The sequence below is a fragment of the Anguilla anguilla genome, chromosome 16 (assembly GCF_013347855.1).
Source record: "Anguilla anguilla isolate fAngAng1 chromosome 16, fAngAng1.pri, whole genome shotgun sequence".
Lineage (NCBI taxonomy): Eukaryota > Metazoa > Chordata > Actinopteri > Anguilliformes > Anguillidae > Anguilla > Anguilla anguilla.
The window spans coordinates 32,116,675-32,131,927 of record NC_049216.1 but is presented as its reverse complement, the minus strand read 5'-3'; the positions used below and the strand labels follow the sequence as shown (position 1 = coordinate 32,131,927).

General features: G+C 52.4%; 1 protein-coding gene across 4 annotated transcripts in view; it reads left to right on the top strand.

Moving 5' to 3' along the window:
* adcy7 (adenylate cyclase 7) overlaps positions 1 to 15,253 on the top strand; it is a 30,799-nt gene that overhangs the window by 2,902 nt on the left and 12,644 nt on the right. For 2 of the 4 annotated variants that reach the window (XM_035395494.1, XM_035395495.1), the window contains exons 2-12: positions 2,110 to 2,307; positions 3,846 to 4,013; positions 4,447 to 4,596; positions 7,705 to 7,865; positions 10,042 to 10,153; positions 10,630 to 10,757; positions 12,254 to 12,412; positions 12,653 to 12,785; positions 12,989 to 13,171; positions 13,514 to 13,557; positions 14,440 to 14,499. In XM_035395494.1, coding sequence (XP_035251385.1) covers positions 2,110 to 2,307; positions 3,846 to 4,013; positions 4,447 to 4,596; positions 7,705 to 7,865; positions 10,042 to 10,153; positions 10,630 to 10,757; positions 12,254 to 12,412; positions 12,653 to 12,785; positions 12,989 to 13,171; positions 13,514 to 13,557; positions 14,440 to 14,499 — 1,496 coding nt within the window. The remainder of the gene's footprint in view (positions 1 to 2,109; positions 2,308 to 3,845; positions 4,014 to 4,446; positions 4,597 to 7,704; positions 7,866 to 10,041; positions 10,154 to 10,629; positions 10,758 to 12,253; positions 12,413 to 12,652; positions 12,786 to 12,988; positions 13,172 to 13,513; positions 13,558 to 14,439; positions 14,500 to 15,253) is intronic. The other 2 variants (XM_035395497.1, XM_035395496.1) reach the window with 1 other exon arrangement.

The window sequence follows — 15,253 nt, the reverse complement described above, 5'->3', positions numbered from 1 at the left end:
GGGGGGGGGGGGGGGATGGGGGATGGGGGGGGGGGGGGGGGGGGGGATGGGGGATGGGGGGTGGGGGGGGAGAGGTTTGTGTGCACAGGTGACGCTCATATGCTTTACATGCAGAACAAAAGGAATGCAGTAGTTGTATTCGCAAGCCCTTCCTCACCCCAATGAAACTACATCTAAAATAGTGTCAGCTGTTGTTTTTATTTTTGTAGCAATATTCACACCAATTATGTAAATGGTAAATGGACTGCATTTATATAGCGCTTTTATCCAAAGCGCTTTACAATTGATGCCTCTCATTCGCCAGAGCAGTTAGGGGTTAGGTGTCTTGCTCAAGGACACTTCGACATGCCCAGGGCGGGGTTTGAACCGGCAACCCTCCGACTGCCAGACAATCGGTCTTACCTCCTGAGCTATGTCGCCCAATTATGTGCAAGATAATACATACACACTTACATACAGTATGTATGTGCAATCTATGGACAGCGCATACTGCACAGCAGGTGTAAAACTTCAGTCCTGGAGGGCTGCAGCGTACGCTGGTTTTTTTGGGGGGGTGTTCTCGGCGCAAGCGTTTCATTCAAGCCATTGATTGGCTAAAGGATCCACATGCCTTGTTCCATCAGCTGTCTCGATTGGCAGCCGATCGAAAGGGAAAAGAGGGAAACCCCCCCGCCCCCTCGAGATTTGGTTTGACGCCCCTGGATGGTGCCGTTCCTCTGTACTCTTTCCATCAAGTCCTTGAATTCTGCGCCAGCGCTGAACTGACGGGGTGCCGCAGGGTGCACGTGCCTGAGCGGCGCTGCGCTGCCTGTGATGAGAGAGCGCAGCGGAGTGACAGGTGTAAGGGGGGGGTGAACGTTCGCCCGTCCCGGACGCCGCGGGAGGCACTGTGCATGGACGGTGAAGGGCCCTTCCGAAAATTATGTAAGCGTCAGAGAAGCCCTCTGCAAGCGCACTCACCGCCATTAATGCACCTGTGGCCCTCCCACTCCCTCTGCAGATCCGCTTAATTACTCTCCGTTTCGTTTTAAAGGTCAGGCCCCTTAGAGGATGATAATATACAGGCTCATATTGGCAAGGGGGGGTGGGGGAGGTGGGGGGGGGGGCGCATTGATCCCATCCTCGGTGACTCTCTCATAATTTGATTTGTATGTAAAAAAAAAAACGTGTGTTTGTTTAAGAAGAGCATGAGGTCATTTCTGATGTTTGTTTTGTTTTTATACAACTCAATACTGTGAACTCTAGGATGCTGTCAGAATGTCTGCGTGCTTCTGTACGTGTGTGTGTTTTTCAGTGCATGCGCATGTGTCTTCATGACGCTGTGTGTTTTTCAGTGCGTGTGCACGTGTCTTCATGACGCTGTGTGTTTTTCAGTGCGTGCGCATGTGTCTTCATGACGCTGTGTGTTTTTCAGTGCGTGCGCACGTGTCTTCATGACACTTGTCGTGTTCAGTGTTGGGCTGCTCATGAGCGGTCAGGTCTTTGTGAGCGTGTGTGTGTGTGGCTGTGTGTGTCCAGCTGTGCGTGTGCGGGAGTGTGTGTCCAGCTGTGTGTTTGCGGGTGTGCGTGTCCAGCTGTGTGTGTGTGTGTGTGGCTGTGCGTGTCCAGCTGTGCGTGTGCGGGAGTGTGTGTCCAGCTGTGTGTTTGCGGGTGTGCGTGTCCAGCTGTGTGTGTGTGTGTGTGGCCGTGCGTGTCCAGCTGTGCGTGTGCGGGTGTGTGTGTCCAGCTGTGCGTGTGCGGGTGTGCGTGTCCAGCTGTGTGTGTGTGTGTGTGTGTGGCCGTGCGTGTCTGGCTGATTGCGTGTATTTGGTATCTTTTGGGCCAGTGTCGGTGTGGCGAGCGTGCCGTCTGTGCAGCTGCTCGTGAGTGGTCAGGTCTATGTGAGCATGTGTGGCTGATTGTGTGTGCGGGTGTGCATGTGCAGGTGTGCGTGTCTGGCTGATTGCATGTGCGGGTGTGCGTGTGTGCGTGCGGGTGTGCGTGTGTGCGTGTGTGCCTGATTGCGTGTCTTCGGTCCGATCTCGGCGTGGCGAGTGCAGTGAGCGTGCCGGCGGTTTCGGCTCTGCCCCCTGGCTCTGAGCGCGTCTCCCCCCCCCCCCCCCCCCGCAGAGCGCGGAGCGGCACAGTGCCTTCGTGGCGGTGGTGGGCTGCGGGCTGCTGGTCTTCCTGGCCGTGTTCGTGCTGGTCTGCACCGAGTGGCTCTTCCAGCGCTGGATGCTGCTGCTGGGCGTGGTGGTGTGGGCCACGCTCATCGCCATGGGCTTCACCTTCATCTTCTGCGGGACGGTCATCCAGCCCTGGGACCAGGTACGGCTCCCCCCCCGCACTCTTTCACCTTTCCCCCGGGACCACACCCCTCCACCCCTCCGTCCGCTTCCTCCAGCTGATCACACACGCTCTCTTACCTTCTGCTCTTTCCATCCATCTTCTGTCCATCGCCCTCCACCTCTTCTCCTCTTCTCCCCCCCCCCCCCACCCTTGCTTTACGCGGGATGTGCTTCCTTCTCTCTCTCCTCCCCCTCTTCTTACTCTCCAAAACTTCTCGTTTTCTGTACTGTGTCTGAAGAACCGCCTGTATAAATACAGCCATTGTGCTAGTGGCTTCTCAGGAATTCCATGAATTCAGCAATTGCACAACATTTATCTTCTACTCTGTGTTTGGGTGTGAAATTGTTCTTGAAATTTTTTTTTTTCATTGTTTCTTTACTGTAATGAAAAATGACTGTGGTGTGAAAATGTCAATGCTTTGTTTGACACGTTTGTTCTGGAAGGGGCTTCAGCATGCCATTGGTTCAGATGCCAGCTTTGAAGTTTGTGATTTGTGCAGATATGCTGTATGTATAGTATCTGGACACCCCTTGGTCTGGGGCTGTTTTTCATGGTTTGGGCTAGGCCCCTTAGTTTCAGCGTACAGTCACATTTTAGACGATTCTGTGCTCCCCAACAGTTCAGGGAAGGCCCTTTCCTGTTTCAGCATGACAATGCCCCCGGGCACACAGCAAGGGCCATATAGAAACGGTTTTGTCGAGAACGGTGTGGAAGAACTTGACTGAGCCCCGACCTCAACCCCATCCAGCACCTTTGGGATCAGTTGGAAAGCCAACTGCGAGCCAGGCCTAATCGCCCAGTCGACCTCAATAATGCTCTTCTGGTGGAGAGGAAGCACATCCCTGCAGCAATGCACCAACATCTAGTAGAAAGCCTTCCCATAGAAGTGTAGGTTGTTATACATAGCAGCAAAGGGTGGACCGACTCCATATCAATGCCAATGATTTTGGATGAGATGTTGGATGTCAGGTGCCCACACACTTTTGGCCTTGCAGTGTATGTCTGTTCATCGCTCATTCACCTCCAGGCCTATTGGCTGGGAAATGGCTCCTGTAACGGAGACCTGCTGCAGGGCCAGGAGGATATTTACACTCCCGGGTTGGACGGGGCAATGTCAGAATGTCAGAGAGAACCCCCCCAGCTGAGACTGCAGGCGGGAAGGGGGGGGGGGGGGTGGCTGTGGGGACTAGGGGGGGTGGGAAGGGGGGCTGTGGGGACTGGGGGGGGGGGGTATGGTAAGGGCTCCAGACTCCAGGCCTGATAGCAGGAGCGGCTAATTAAACTCTGTGTCGTTCGGGTCCCGGGGCCTGACTCAGTAACGCGTCGCCCTGGGGAGGAAGCGCGGGGGCTCCCACCGGGCTGGCGCAGGGGCCGGCTGCAGCCGAGCTCTCCGCTCGCAAGCACAGGCGAACACAGAGGGGGGGGGGCTGCGGGCTGGCCAGTCCGCTTCAGCGCAGGGACCAAGCGCTGAAGAATAACGCTGTTCATCTCTTCCCCCCCCCCCCCTTCCCCCGCAGGTGCCGTTCTTCCTCTTCATCATCTTCACCGTGTACACCATGCTGCCCTTCCAGCTGCGCTACGCCGTGCTCCTCAGCGTCGTCTCCTCCCTGTCCCACATCGTCGTCCTCACCTTGCGCCTCACTGTTTTCCACCCCCCCGGCTCCGTTCCATCTCTGGCCAGTCAGGTACCTTATCCTCTGCTTACCCGTCACATGACGTTGTGTGTGCGTATAGCCACATCAGCTTATAATCACATTGACCAGTTATTTGCACATTTATCCTTTGAATACTTCATCTTTTTTGCCTAAGTAATTAATATTGATGCATATTATTTTAAATATTTTTATATTTTAATTGTTATAACGTAATAAGAGTATGGTGTCCTCAGTTCTGATAGTTGCTATAGAACATAATAACTGTTAAAGCTTTAATGTGCATTTGTACTTAAGCTTGTGTTTGTGTGTATATATGCGTGTACGTGCGCACGTATGTGCATATGTGTGTGCATGTGTGTGCGTGCGTACGTGCATGCGTGCAATTCATGTGTGTGTATCTGTGCGTGTGTTTGTGTGCGTGTGCGTATGTGTGTGTGCGCGTGTGACCTGTGCTCCTCTGCAGCTGCTGTCCAACGCGGTGGTGTTCCTGTGTGGCAGCGTGGTGGGGGCCTTCCACAAGGTGCTGATGGAGCGGGCGCTCCGCCAGACCTTCCAGGACATGCTGAGCTGCCTGACCATCCGCATGAACCTGGAGATCGAGAAGAGACAGCAGGTCAGACACGCCACTCACCCCGGCTGCCTAGCCTGCACCAAAATCCCCCACTGCCTCCCTGTGCCCCGGCTGCCTAGCCTGCACTAAACTCCCCCAGCTGCCTCCCTGTGCCCTGGCTGCCTAGCCTGTGCTGCACCCCCCAGCTAAACCCCCAGCTACCTCCCTGTGCCCTGGCTGCCTAGCCTGCACGAAACTCCCCCACTGCCTCCCTGTGCCCCGGCTGCCTAGCCTGTGCTGCACCTCCCAGCTAAACCCCCAGCTGCCTCCCTGTGCCCCGGCTGCCTAGCCTGCAGTAAACTCCCCCACTACCTCCCTGTGCCCCGGCTGCCTAGCCTGCACTAAACTCCCCCACTGCCTCCCTGTGCCCCGGCTGCCTAGCCTGCACTAAACTCCCCCACTGCCCCCCTGTGCCCTGGCTGCCTAGCCTGCACTAAACTCCCCCACTGCCCCCCTGTGCCCTGGCTGCCTAGCCTGCACTAAACTCCGCCACTGCCTCCCTGTGCCCCGGCTGCCTAGCCTGTGCTGCACCCCCCAGCTAAACCCCCAGCTGCCTCCCTGTGCCCTGGCTGCCTAGCCTGTGCTGCACCCCCCAGCTAAACCCCCATTGCCTCCCTGTGCCCTGGCTGCCTAGCCTGCGCTAACCCCCAGCTGCCTCCCTGTGCCCTGGCTGCCTAGCCTGTGCTGCACCCCCCCAGCTAAACCCCCAGCTGCCTCCCTGTGCCCCGGCTGCCTAGCCTGTGCTGCACCCCCCAGCTAAACCCCCAGCTGCCTCCCTGTGCCCTGGCTGCCTAGCCTGTGCTGCACCCCCCAGCTAAACCCCCGTTGCCTCCCTGTGCCCTGGCTGCCTAGCCTGTGCTGCACCCCCCAGCTAAACCCCCATTGCCTCTCTGTGCCCTGGCTGCCTAGCCTGTGCTGCACCCCCCAGCTAAACCCCCATTGCCTCCCTGTGCCCTGGCTGCCTAGCCTGCGCTAACCTCCAGCTGCCTCCCTGTGCACCTCGCTTTCCGTCAGAGTTTAGAATGTCAGGAGCCAATCGCTTCAGCACAAATGCCACCTGGATGCATCGCTTCCATAGCAACAGCCTTGTTGACAGCGGATTGATTAAACGGATCTGATTCACTGATTCTTTGGAGAGCCTACATGCTGTGCTGTGTCATCGGATTTTGGCAGGCTGTGATGCTGTGGTGATGTGAATGTTCTTGGGAAAAATAAAGAATAGAAAAAGTGATAATGACAGTCGATTTCTGGTCCTGCAAAAAAAGATACATCGGATGAGCTTTGTCTTTGTTGAGATTTAACCTTTAACTAGAAATATAAATTTGACAGCACAGTAACACACAGGCCATAGATACCTCACTCCGGCTCTAACAAAGCACACCTTTCACCTTTTTTTTCCCACACATTCAACAGTTAGAGATCTTGTTGAGCTGCTAATTAGTAGAGTCTGGTTTACCAAATTAGGGTTGAAATTAAAACTGACAGAAGGTTAGAAGGTTAGATCTCCGGTAACAGGGTTGATTACCGCTGAAGCAGACTACAGCATAGCAGGTGATGATTTGCTAATAAGTTTAAGTAAACATGAGAGATATGACATGCCTGATATAAATGGTCAGAAGGACTGCTGCTCTGAGGGACTTTGGGCATGCACCTTCGGGGTGTGAACTGACTCTCCTTCAGCAGAATAAAAAACACACGTTCATATGACTGTTCATTATTATTATTAGCTGTTTTTGCCTCAAACCCTTTTCCACCAATTTGTGGAGTCTTACAATTGCATTAATTTGAGGTTTTCTGCTATTGAAATATGTAATTTGGCCTGACTCCAAACCCGATGTTGAGGAAATGTGGCTAAATCATGATTCCTGTGCACTGTTGAGCCAGCGCGAGGCTATTGGACCGTGCTAACCCTCGCCAAGCCACATTACAGCCCTGCCAAATAAAGACAGGTGTTGAGAATCTGAAACTCATTTGCCCAATTAGTGTGCAGCTACAAATGTCCTCATAACCTTTCTTTTTTTAATCTCTGGATGGTAGCTAAAATTCTCATAATTTTCTATTTCACCTGCCAGATACTTGTATTTTAAGGCGTAGACATTGATGTGAAACTAAAGGACAGTGTTCTTCTTAGTCTTTTGGCATTTTAATGGATTTAATTGTATGTAGATTATGTCTGAGCGTCGCTGCTCAGAATTGGAATATCTGTGGTCTGCTGTGCTTTCATATTAACCTCATATTAGCCTCAGTGATCGTGGCTTTGCACAAAATGGCTATTCAGATGCTGTCAGCATACGTGTGAGCACATGTGTTGCTATGCCTGCAAGCATGAAGCCGTTCTCGCGCTCGGTCAGAATTCACGGCGCAGTGCATTTTAAAGGAGGATTCGAACAAATGCCCCCTTTAGCGAACCCCAGACACATGGCCTGCAACGATCTCTGACCATTGAGTGCGTACTGGGAGGGGAGAGAAGTGCCGCTCTCTTCCCCTCCCAGGATATCCATTACAGCGCGAGCCCACTGAAACTACTTCCTGCTGAATGACCCGTCATGCTTCGCAGTTCAGGGGACGCAGCGGTGTGTAATCTAAAACCAGGAGATGGCGATTGAGATGGAGACACGCTCTGTGGCGTGGGGGCTGAAGTGTGGCGCTCGGCCAAGACCGGCTTCGGTGGCTGGCTTTTCATTAGAACGCCAGAAAAGTGAAATTGAAGGATCTCGCTGGGCTTTCTAATCTTTTCCTAAAGTCCGAGAGAGTTCCTGTGCGTGGTGACTGTCTCCATGCGTACTGTATCCATGTTAACGTTTCATCATCATGACAGGTTCACACAACATCTTTTCAGTTCGTAATAGGACCTAGTTAGTGCCGGTATTGAGGCCTGAGCTGATTGGGCTGGGCTTTTGTGCCGTTTCTTCATGCAGACTGGACATTGCATTTAGAGGCGCAGTGTGATAGATAGATGTGGGCAGTGTGTCACTGTGTCCTCATTACATTAAAGGCATTTAGCAGACCTTCTAATCCGGAGTGACTCACGCAACTTTTTACATTGCGTTTTTACATTGCATTTCCTCTGTGGGCCCGTGGGCCTGCGTTTCTGTGCGTCCGTCCGTACAGGAGAACCTGCTGCAGTCTGTGCTCCCGGTCTACATCTCCATGAAGATGAAGCTGGCCATCATGGAGCGGCTGCAGGACTGCAAGGACAAAGAGGAGCGGCAGCGCCTGGTCAAAGACAACAACTTCCACAGCCTGTATGTGAAGAGACACGAGAACGTCAGGTAGATGAGCCTCCCAGCAAAGCACAGCACAGCACGACACAGCACAGCACAGCACGACACAGCACGACACAGCACGACACAGCACGGCAGGGCACAGCACAGCACAGCACAGCACAGCACAGCACGACACAGCACGACACAGCACAGCACGACACAGCACGACACAGCACAGCACGACACAGCACGACACAGCACGGCACAGCACAGCACGACACAGCATGACACAGCACAGCATGACACAGCACAGCACGACACAGCACAGCACAGCACAGCACAGCTCGACACAGCATGACACAGCACAGCACAGCACAGCACAGCACGGCACGGCACGGTAGGGCACGGCACGGCAGGGCACAGCACAGCACAACACAGCACAACACAGCACGACACAGCACAGCGCAGCACGACACAGCACAGCACAGCACAGCACAGCACGACACAGCACAGCATGACACAGCACAGCACGGCACGGCACAGCACAGCACGACACAGCACACTCCTCTCTTCTTCATTTCCCAGGGTCTTTTGTTAAAAAAATATATATTTTAAGAATTCTCTGGGGAGATTTCACTGGTGAGTCAGAGTATTGTCCATTGGTCAGTTTTATTTAGAATAGATTCTGTTTGGAATGTCTTTAAATTAATTTTTTGCCCGGAGGGAGTACACTGTTCTCCCATGTTTACAATTGTCATGATTGTATTTAATTATGTAGTTCTCATGGTTATTCTGTTTTTCGGCAATATTAATTTTGCAGAACCTTGCACCCTGAAAATGCACTTTTAAACCAAAACATATAGACACATACGAGGCCATCTGTGTTTAAATTGGAAAAAGCGACTGAAGTTTTCAGCAGTGCAAACACGTCTAATTGAAAAATCTATTCTGTTGTCGAAGTCTTTCCTTTTAAGAGTTCTGACAGATGTTGGCTGCATGTTGCGGTGACCTCTGAACTGATGTTTGCCACCAGTAGGAAAGGTATACATTGGGAGTTATCTTTATTACTGGTAGCTGAGCATTGCCCATGACAATAAAGTCAGATGCATGTGGGGATTTACTGGGGGCTTTTTCTCCAGTGGTCGTTAGGATTAGCGTTCCATATTCCAGGTTTACTCCATCCTTTAGTTAAACTCATATCAGTACCCGATACGTGCGCCAGTGCGGTCGGTTTAATGTTTCACTCGTTTTCTTAGCAGCGCTGCGCGCTCTTAAATTGTAATTGGACCGCAGCCATCTGCCTGCTGATATTTGCACAGCGGATGAACAGCGACGGAGAGAGAGCGATGAGATATCATCTTTTCCGTCGTCCGGCTTTGGGCCCTTTTTTCTCGCTCGCTGTGCCAGGGCCTTGCCGTCAGCTCCGCCGCGCCGGTGCCGCGTTTCGTCGGAGACGTGGTGAAAGCGCTCTTGTGTTCGCGGGCAGCCGTGGCGGGTCCCGCTTTGACGGACTGCGTAATTATCCCACCCCTGAGCTGGCTCCGGGACGTGTTCCCGCGTTCCCTTCCCCTCTCTTCCCCCTCGCCCCCCCCTCTTCTGTTGGCGAAATACCTGACCGGCGCTAATTACGATCGATGATAGGCCGCCCTCCTCCTCGTCTTTGTTCTTCCCCGAAAGGCCTGTTAGCGTAATGAGAGAGAGAGAACTTGGCCGCTGGGCCAGTAACTCCTGATCACCGGTCAGCCCCTATAATCCACTCTGTGTGTGGCTAGCTGTGCTGGAGTCAGGTGCTCTGAGGACAGCGATGATTGGGGGGGGGGGGAGTTGTGCGTTCCCACGGGGGGCTGTTTTCGCCGGTTGAAGCCCCCAAGCTCTGTGTCCCACCCCTGGGGGGGGCGGGAGGGAAGAAAGGAGAAAACAAAAAAAATGAGGCATTAAAAGATTAAAATATCTTTATTTCAAGGGCAATTTTTCCCAGGGTTTTACCGTATGATCTGTATGTTTTTACTGTATGAAAGTACAACGACTCCTTTCTAACGAGATGACCGACCTGCCTTATTTTCGCCGGTGACCCTCGCCTGCCCCGGGCAGATTGAATGTCTGTGTGACAGCTGGCCAATGCGTGCGCCTGCCGTATTGTATGTACAGTACGGTGGACCGTTCCCTTTCAGCGCGTGGATGTGTTTTTGAGCGTAATGGGGGATTTGTCCGCTCTGACGACTCCGCCCCCTCTCTGTTGCAGCATCCTGTACGCTGACATCGTCGGCTTCACGCGCCTGGCCAGCGACTGCTCGCCCAAAGAGCTGGTCATCATGCTCAACGAGCTCTTCGGGAAATTTGATCAGATCGCAAAGGTGAGTCGTGGATTACCTGTCGTGGTCTTCTCTGAGAACGTACTAAAAAAAAAAAAAAAGAAGGCTTCTGTACACCTACTGCGGCAGGTGTGTCAGAAGAGGAAAAAGTGCAAATATGAGTGTACAATAAAATATATAAAATATAAATAACTGCTATATTACATATTCTTGATGAAGGTCAAAATTAAATACATTTAAATAAATTTGTTTCCAAGTGAGGCCTTGTGCAGGACTTTTGTGTGATACAGTTTTTTCCTCTGAAAACGGAAAAGATCTACTTGTATGTGTGTGGTCATGTTAAGACAGTTTGCTGAAATAATTAGCCTCACTGTTAACTAACAAATAGAGATGTCCTCATTAAGCGGAAAGATTCACTGTGAATACGAGAGCAGGCAGCTCAGGCGAGGGCCCGTTGTTAATGGTAATTAGATGCAAGTGATTGCGCTGCTTTGTCTTTCTTTCTTTTTTGCTCCCAGGAGAACGAATGCATGAGAATAAAGATTTTGGGAGACTGTTACTACTGTGTGTCTGGACTGCCCGTCTCTTTGCCCAAACACGCCAAGAACTGCGTGAAGATGGGGCTGGACATGTGTGAGGCCATCAAGTGAGCATGGGGGGGTTGGGGTGTTGGGTGGGGGGGGGAGTGTTTGGGGGTTGGAGGGAGGGAGGGGAAAACAAACTTCATGAAGAAAATGAAGTTTCCTACTCTGTGTCCTATAGCAGTGAATATAATGTAGTAAAAAAGTTTTTAAAAAAAATTAAAAAAAATAGGTAGAAAATAAAAAAGATAAAGTATAACACCCAGTCTGCTAGATAATGCAGTATGTACTAGCTTTATGTGACACATTTTTCGTGCCCATTTTATAAGACATTATCAGTTTCACTGATTTCCATGTGTCATAAAATGACTACCCACCATGATATTTCTCCAGTGAATAAATAATGGTTGTCATTTAATAATTCCAATGATTGCAATTATTAAACAACATATATAGTCCTCTTGTCTTGCTGTGGGTTGCTGTACATCTGTTCGTATGGTCCGCTGAAGGTCAGTACATCCATCCGAGTTATGTCTAGCATGTGTGAAGTGGCAGGGTCAGCAGGTGATGAGATTAACGTCCTTAACAGGACAGAGCGCACACGGGCCTTAAGGCTGGTTCAGCCGTCTGGTTTAACCAGCGTGATTACTCTGGACCCGTGTGCGTTGTCTCGTATCGTCGCCTGCGGTCTTTCAAAGCCAGCGGTGCGCAGAAAGGTATTACTGGTCAATAAGGCCATAGGAACGCTTAATCCAGCTCTGACCTTTCAGCGCCGCACGCCCGACACAAAGCTTTTCGTTTGAGCTGGCTCTCCTCACAGAGCATCGACGCTCGCGTCCATGAGCGCAGTCCCTGCCTCTTGCAGCTAATGGGACCGAGGGTGGTAAATGGTAAATGGACTGCATTTATATAGCGCTTTTATCCAAAGCTCTTTACAATTGATGCCTCTCATTCGCCAGAGCAGTTAGGGGTTAGGTGTCTTGCTCAAGGACACTTCGACATGCCCAGGGCGGGGTTTGAACCGGCAACCCTCCGTCTGCCAGACAATCGGTCTTACCTCCTGAGCTATGTCGCCCCTGTCGTGGTGGTGTGAGTGTGTCCTCTCGACCATGGCGTGCACCTCTTGTAAGGACCGGCGCACGGGCGCTAGCCCTGACGCTGGAATGATTAAGGGACGGCGTAGAGATGAAAGGAGAGGGCCGTGTCAGTGGCCCAGGGGCTCGTTTGATTGGGCCAGAGCGTTGTCATCGCTCAGGGGGCTCGTTTGATTGGACCCCGGTTGTTTTTGTGGGTGGGTGGGGTGGGGGGGGGGGGGGGGGGGGAGGTGTTGACAGACACGGACACTGGTACGCTGTATCAGCTGACATTGGTCTCTGTGATCCCCTGCCAGCATGCAGGAGAAAGGTCACGTACAAAGCCAAGCAAATCCGAAGGAGTGTGATTGTGTGTGACGGCCATGTTACGTGAAATAGCCGTTAAGTCTAATCATTTTCTCTCATCACTGTACCCGTGACCCCCTCCCCTCCCCTCGCCCCACCCCCCAAAAAATATATTAAATCAGGCAGGTGCGGGAGGCCACAGGTGTGGACATCAACATGAGAGTGGGCGTGCATTCCGGCAACGTCCTGTGTGGGGTGATCGGCCTCCGCAAGTGGCAGTTTGACGTGTGGTCACATGATGTGACCTTGGCCAATCACATGGAGTCAGGGGGTTTACCAGGGTGAGTAGGGCAGTCAGATTTTAAATGAAATGACAGTGCATCTGAGGTATCTTGTAATGGTAGTAAATCACATGGTGTGTATTTTCACACATGTAGGGTATGTCCCTACTGCCTGTCCATGCGTAAATTCTGATTTATTCTCTATGGCATGCCAGCAGTCAGACTGTAGTACAGCAGCAGGGTGAGTCTGCAGTTGGAGGCCCTCCATGGCGTTCAGTGCCGCTCTGTTCTCGTGTTCAGGCGAGTGCACATCACAGAGGCCACCCTCAAACACCTGAACAAGGCCTATGAGGTGGAGGAGGGGAACGGCCACCTGCGGGACCCCTACCTGAAGGAGCAGAACGTCCAGACGTACCTGGTTATAGACCCGCGGGTGAGTCCCTCACGCAGGCTCGTCCCTGTCCGATCGGACAGGAAGCATGCATGCGCCTGACCCCGCCCTTTCCTGTGCACACGCGCGCCTGACCCCGCCCTTTCCTGTGCGCACGCGCGCCTGACCCCGCCCTTTCCTGTGCGCACGCGCGCCTGACCCCGCCCTTTCCTGTGCTGCGCCTGACCCCGCCCTTTCCCCCGCAGTCCAAAGCCCAGGCGCTGACCAGCCGCAGCGCGCCCAAGCCGCGGGTGAACGACGGGCTGAAGATGCGGGCGTCGGTGCGCATGACCCGCTACCTGGAGTCCTGGGGCGCCGTCAAGCCCTTCGCCCACCTGCAGAGCCGCGAGGGCTACGGCGCCGAGGTCAACGGGACGTCCCGCGGCAAGGTGAGCGGACAGAGAGCTGGGGAATTATGGGTACGCGGAGGTAAACTGGGTCTGTGACCGTGAGTGGGGCGTGTCACGTGCCTAAAAAGAGATCTTAGAACACTTTACAGCGCTGGAAACTTGTCTTGTGTACGCAGTGAGGGGCAACAGCAAATTAAAAGTGTGGCTCAACTAAGCCATTTTGGGCTTTTATTTTGCTGAATGATGTCACAGAGCTGATATGAAGGACTTCGTTATATCAAGGACTTCCAGTACTGTTGAACAGGTACTTCGTTAATTCATTAATCTAGTGTGATGAGAAAAGAATGTGGCTGCTTCATGAATGGGTTTTTATCTTTTCAGGATATACCTCTGCGATCTGTCCCCTGTTCGAAGATAACCGAAAGGTGAGCGAGTGTTCATTTCTCTTGAGTGCGGACAATGTCTGATGTTTGTCTAACCAGCCATGTTAAGGTGCTGTTTACCTGCGGGGGACGAACTGATTGCAGGAAAATTAGAAGGATGTGCGTCAGCCATCAGGGGGCTGAGCAGGGGGCTCTCCAGAGAATATTCCTCTTGCACCACTATTAAATGTCAAAGTAGGGGCTTTTCTGTTGTCCCAAGTCTATTCTCTGTATTAATTTCCTTATTATTTCAGTTTGTCTGATGCAATAATTACCTGATGTAATAACGGTTTAATGTGAGAGGAAACGGCCTCTAAAATACAAAAAACGAAACAAGAGATGCAAAAAAAAAAAGAAGCTCCAAGTCCTGCGAGACCCTTGATGTGGGGTCCATAGCTATAGATTTTTAACTTGCGAACAGTGTGCAAAGCAGGTTCCTTTTTCTCAGTATGTATGTGTGTGTGTGTGTGTGCGCGTGTATCTGTTTGTGTGTGTGTCTGTGTCTGTGTGTTTGTGTCTGCATGCGTGTGTGTGTCTGTGTGTTTTTCTGATTGTGTGTGTGTCTTTGTGTGTGTGTGTGTGCCTGCGTGCGTGTGTGTGTCTGTGTGTGTGTGTGTGTGTGTTTGTGTGTGTGTGCGTGTGTGCCTGCGTGCGTGTGTGTGATTCTAAGACGGATTAGCACATGTATATTGAGGTGAGGATGGTGGAGGGTGGCAGAGGCCATGCTGGATTGTGGGATAGCTTTTCACAGCTCAGTGCCGTGCTGGAGGACGCGTGGTGGAGACATGCACCCTGTTGCCGTCTGTTTGATTGTGACTGGACTGCCTTTTTTGGGACTTCCACGTGACGTTGAACGTGCCTTTCTCACCCGTTGGTCTCTGACAGCTTTGATGAGTCTCTTGAGGAGCCCTTCTCCTTGCCCACCCCTTCGTTCACCAACTATAAGTGAGTGGTGCTGTGCTGGACCCCCCCCCATACCACCCCCCCCCCCAGCTCCTGTCGCCAGGGAGAGACGCCTGGTCTTTCATTCACCACTAACAGTCTAATCTCCGCCTCTCCCCCCCCCCCCCCCATCACATGTCTGTCAGACCGGGCGAGGCGTCGTAGGGGTCCACAGCAAGCATGGCCACTAACCACTCCTACTAAGAGTACAGAGTAGTCCCGCCCCCCCGAGGAGTTCCCCTTCACGGTGAACACAGGCAGAACTGCAGTGCATGATGAAACGGGGCAACTTCCTTCCTGTAGCTGCAGACCTGCTTTACACCGAGCAGAATGCACAGATCAGCAGGACGTCTGGTCTGTCTTCCAGTCTCCCAGAGAGTTCTGAGCACACACACACATGCACAAAGCAGACACGCGCGCACACATACACACACACACACACACATGCACAAAGCAGACACGCGCGCACACACACACGTGCCTACAGCACATGCACACATGCACACACAGCGCACACGTGCACACAGCAGACAACCACACACACACGCGCACATGCACACACACATGCACACACAGCAGACACACACGCACATGCACACCTCAGACACATGCGCGCACACTCATGAATACAACAGACACACACAGACAAACACACACACACTCAAACACAGCTCTCACACACACACACACACATAAACATGCACACACACACAGCAGACACTCACTCGCACACAGACACATGCACAGAGTGCGTGCA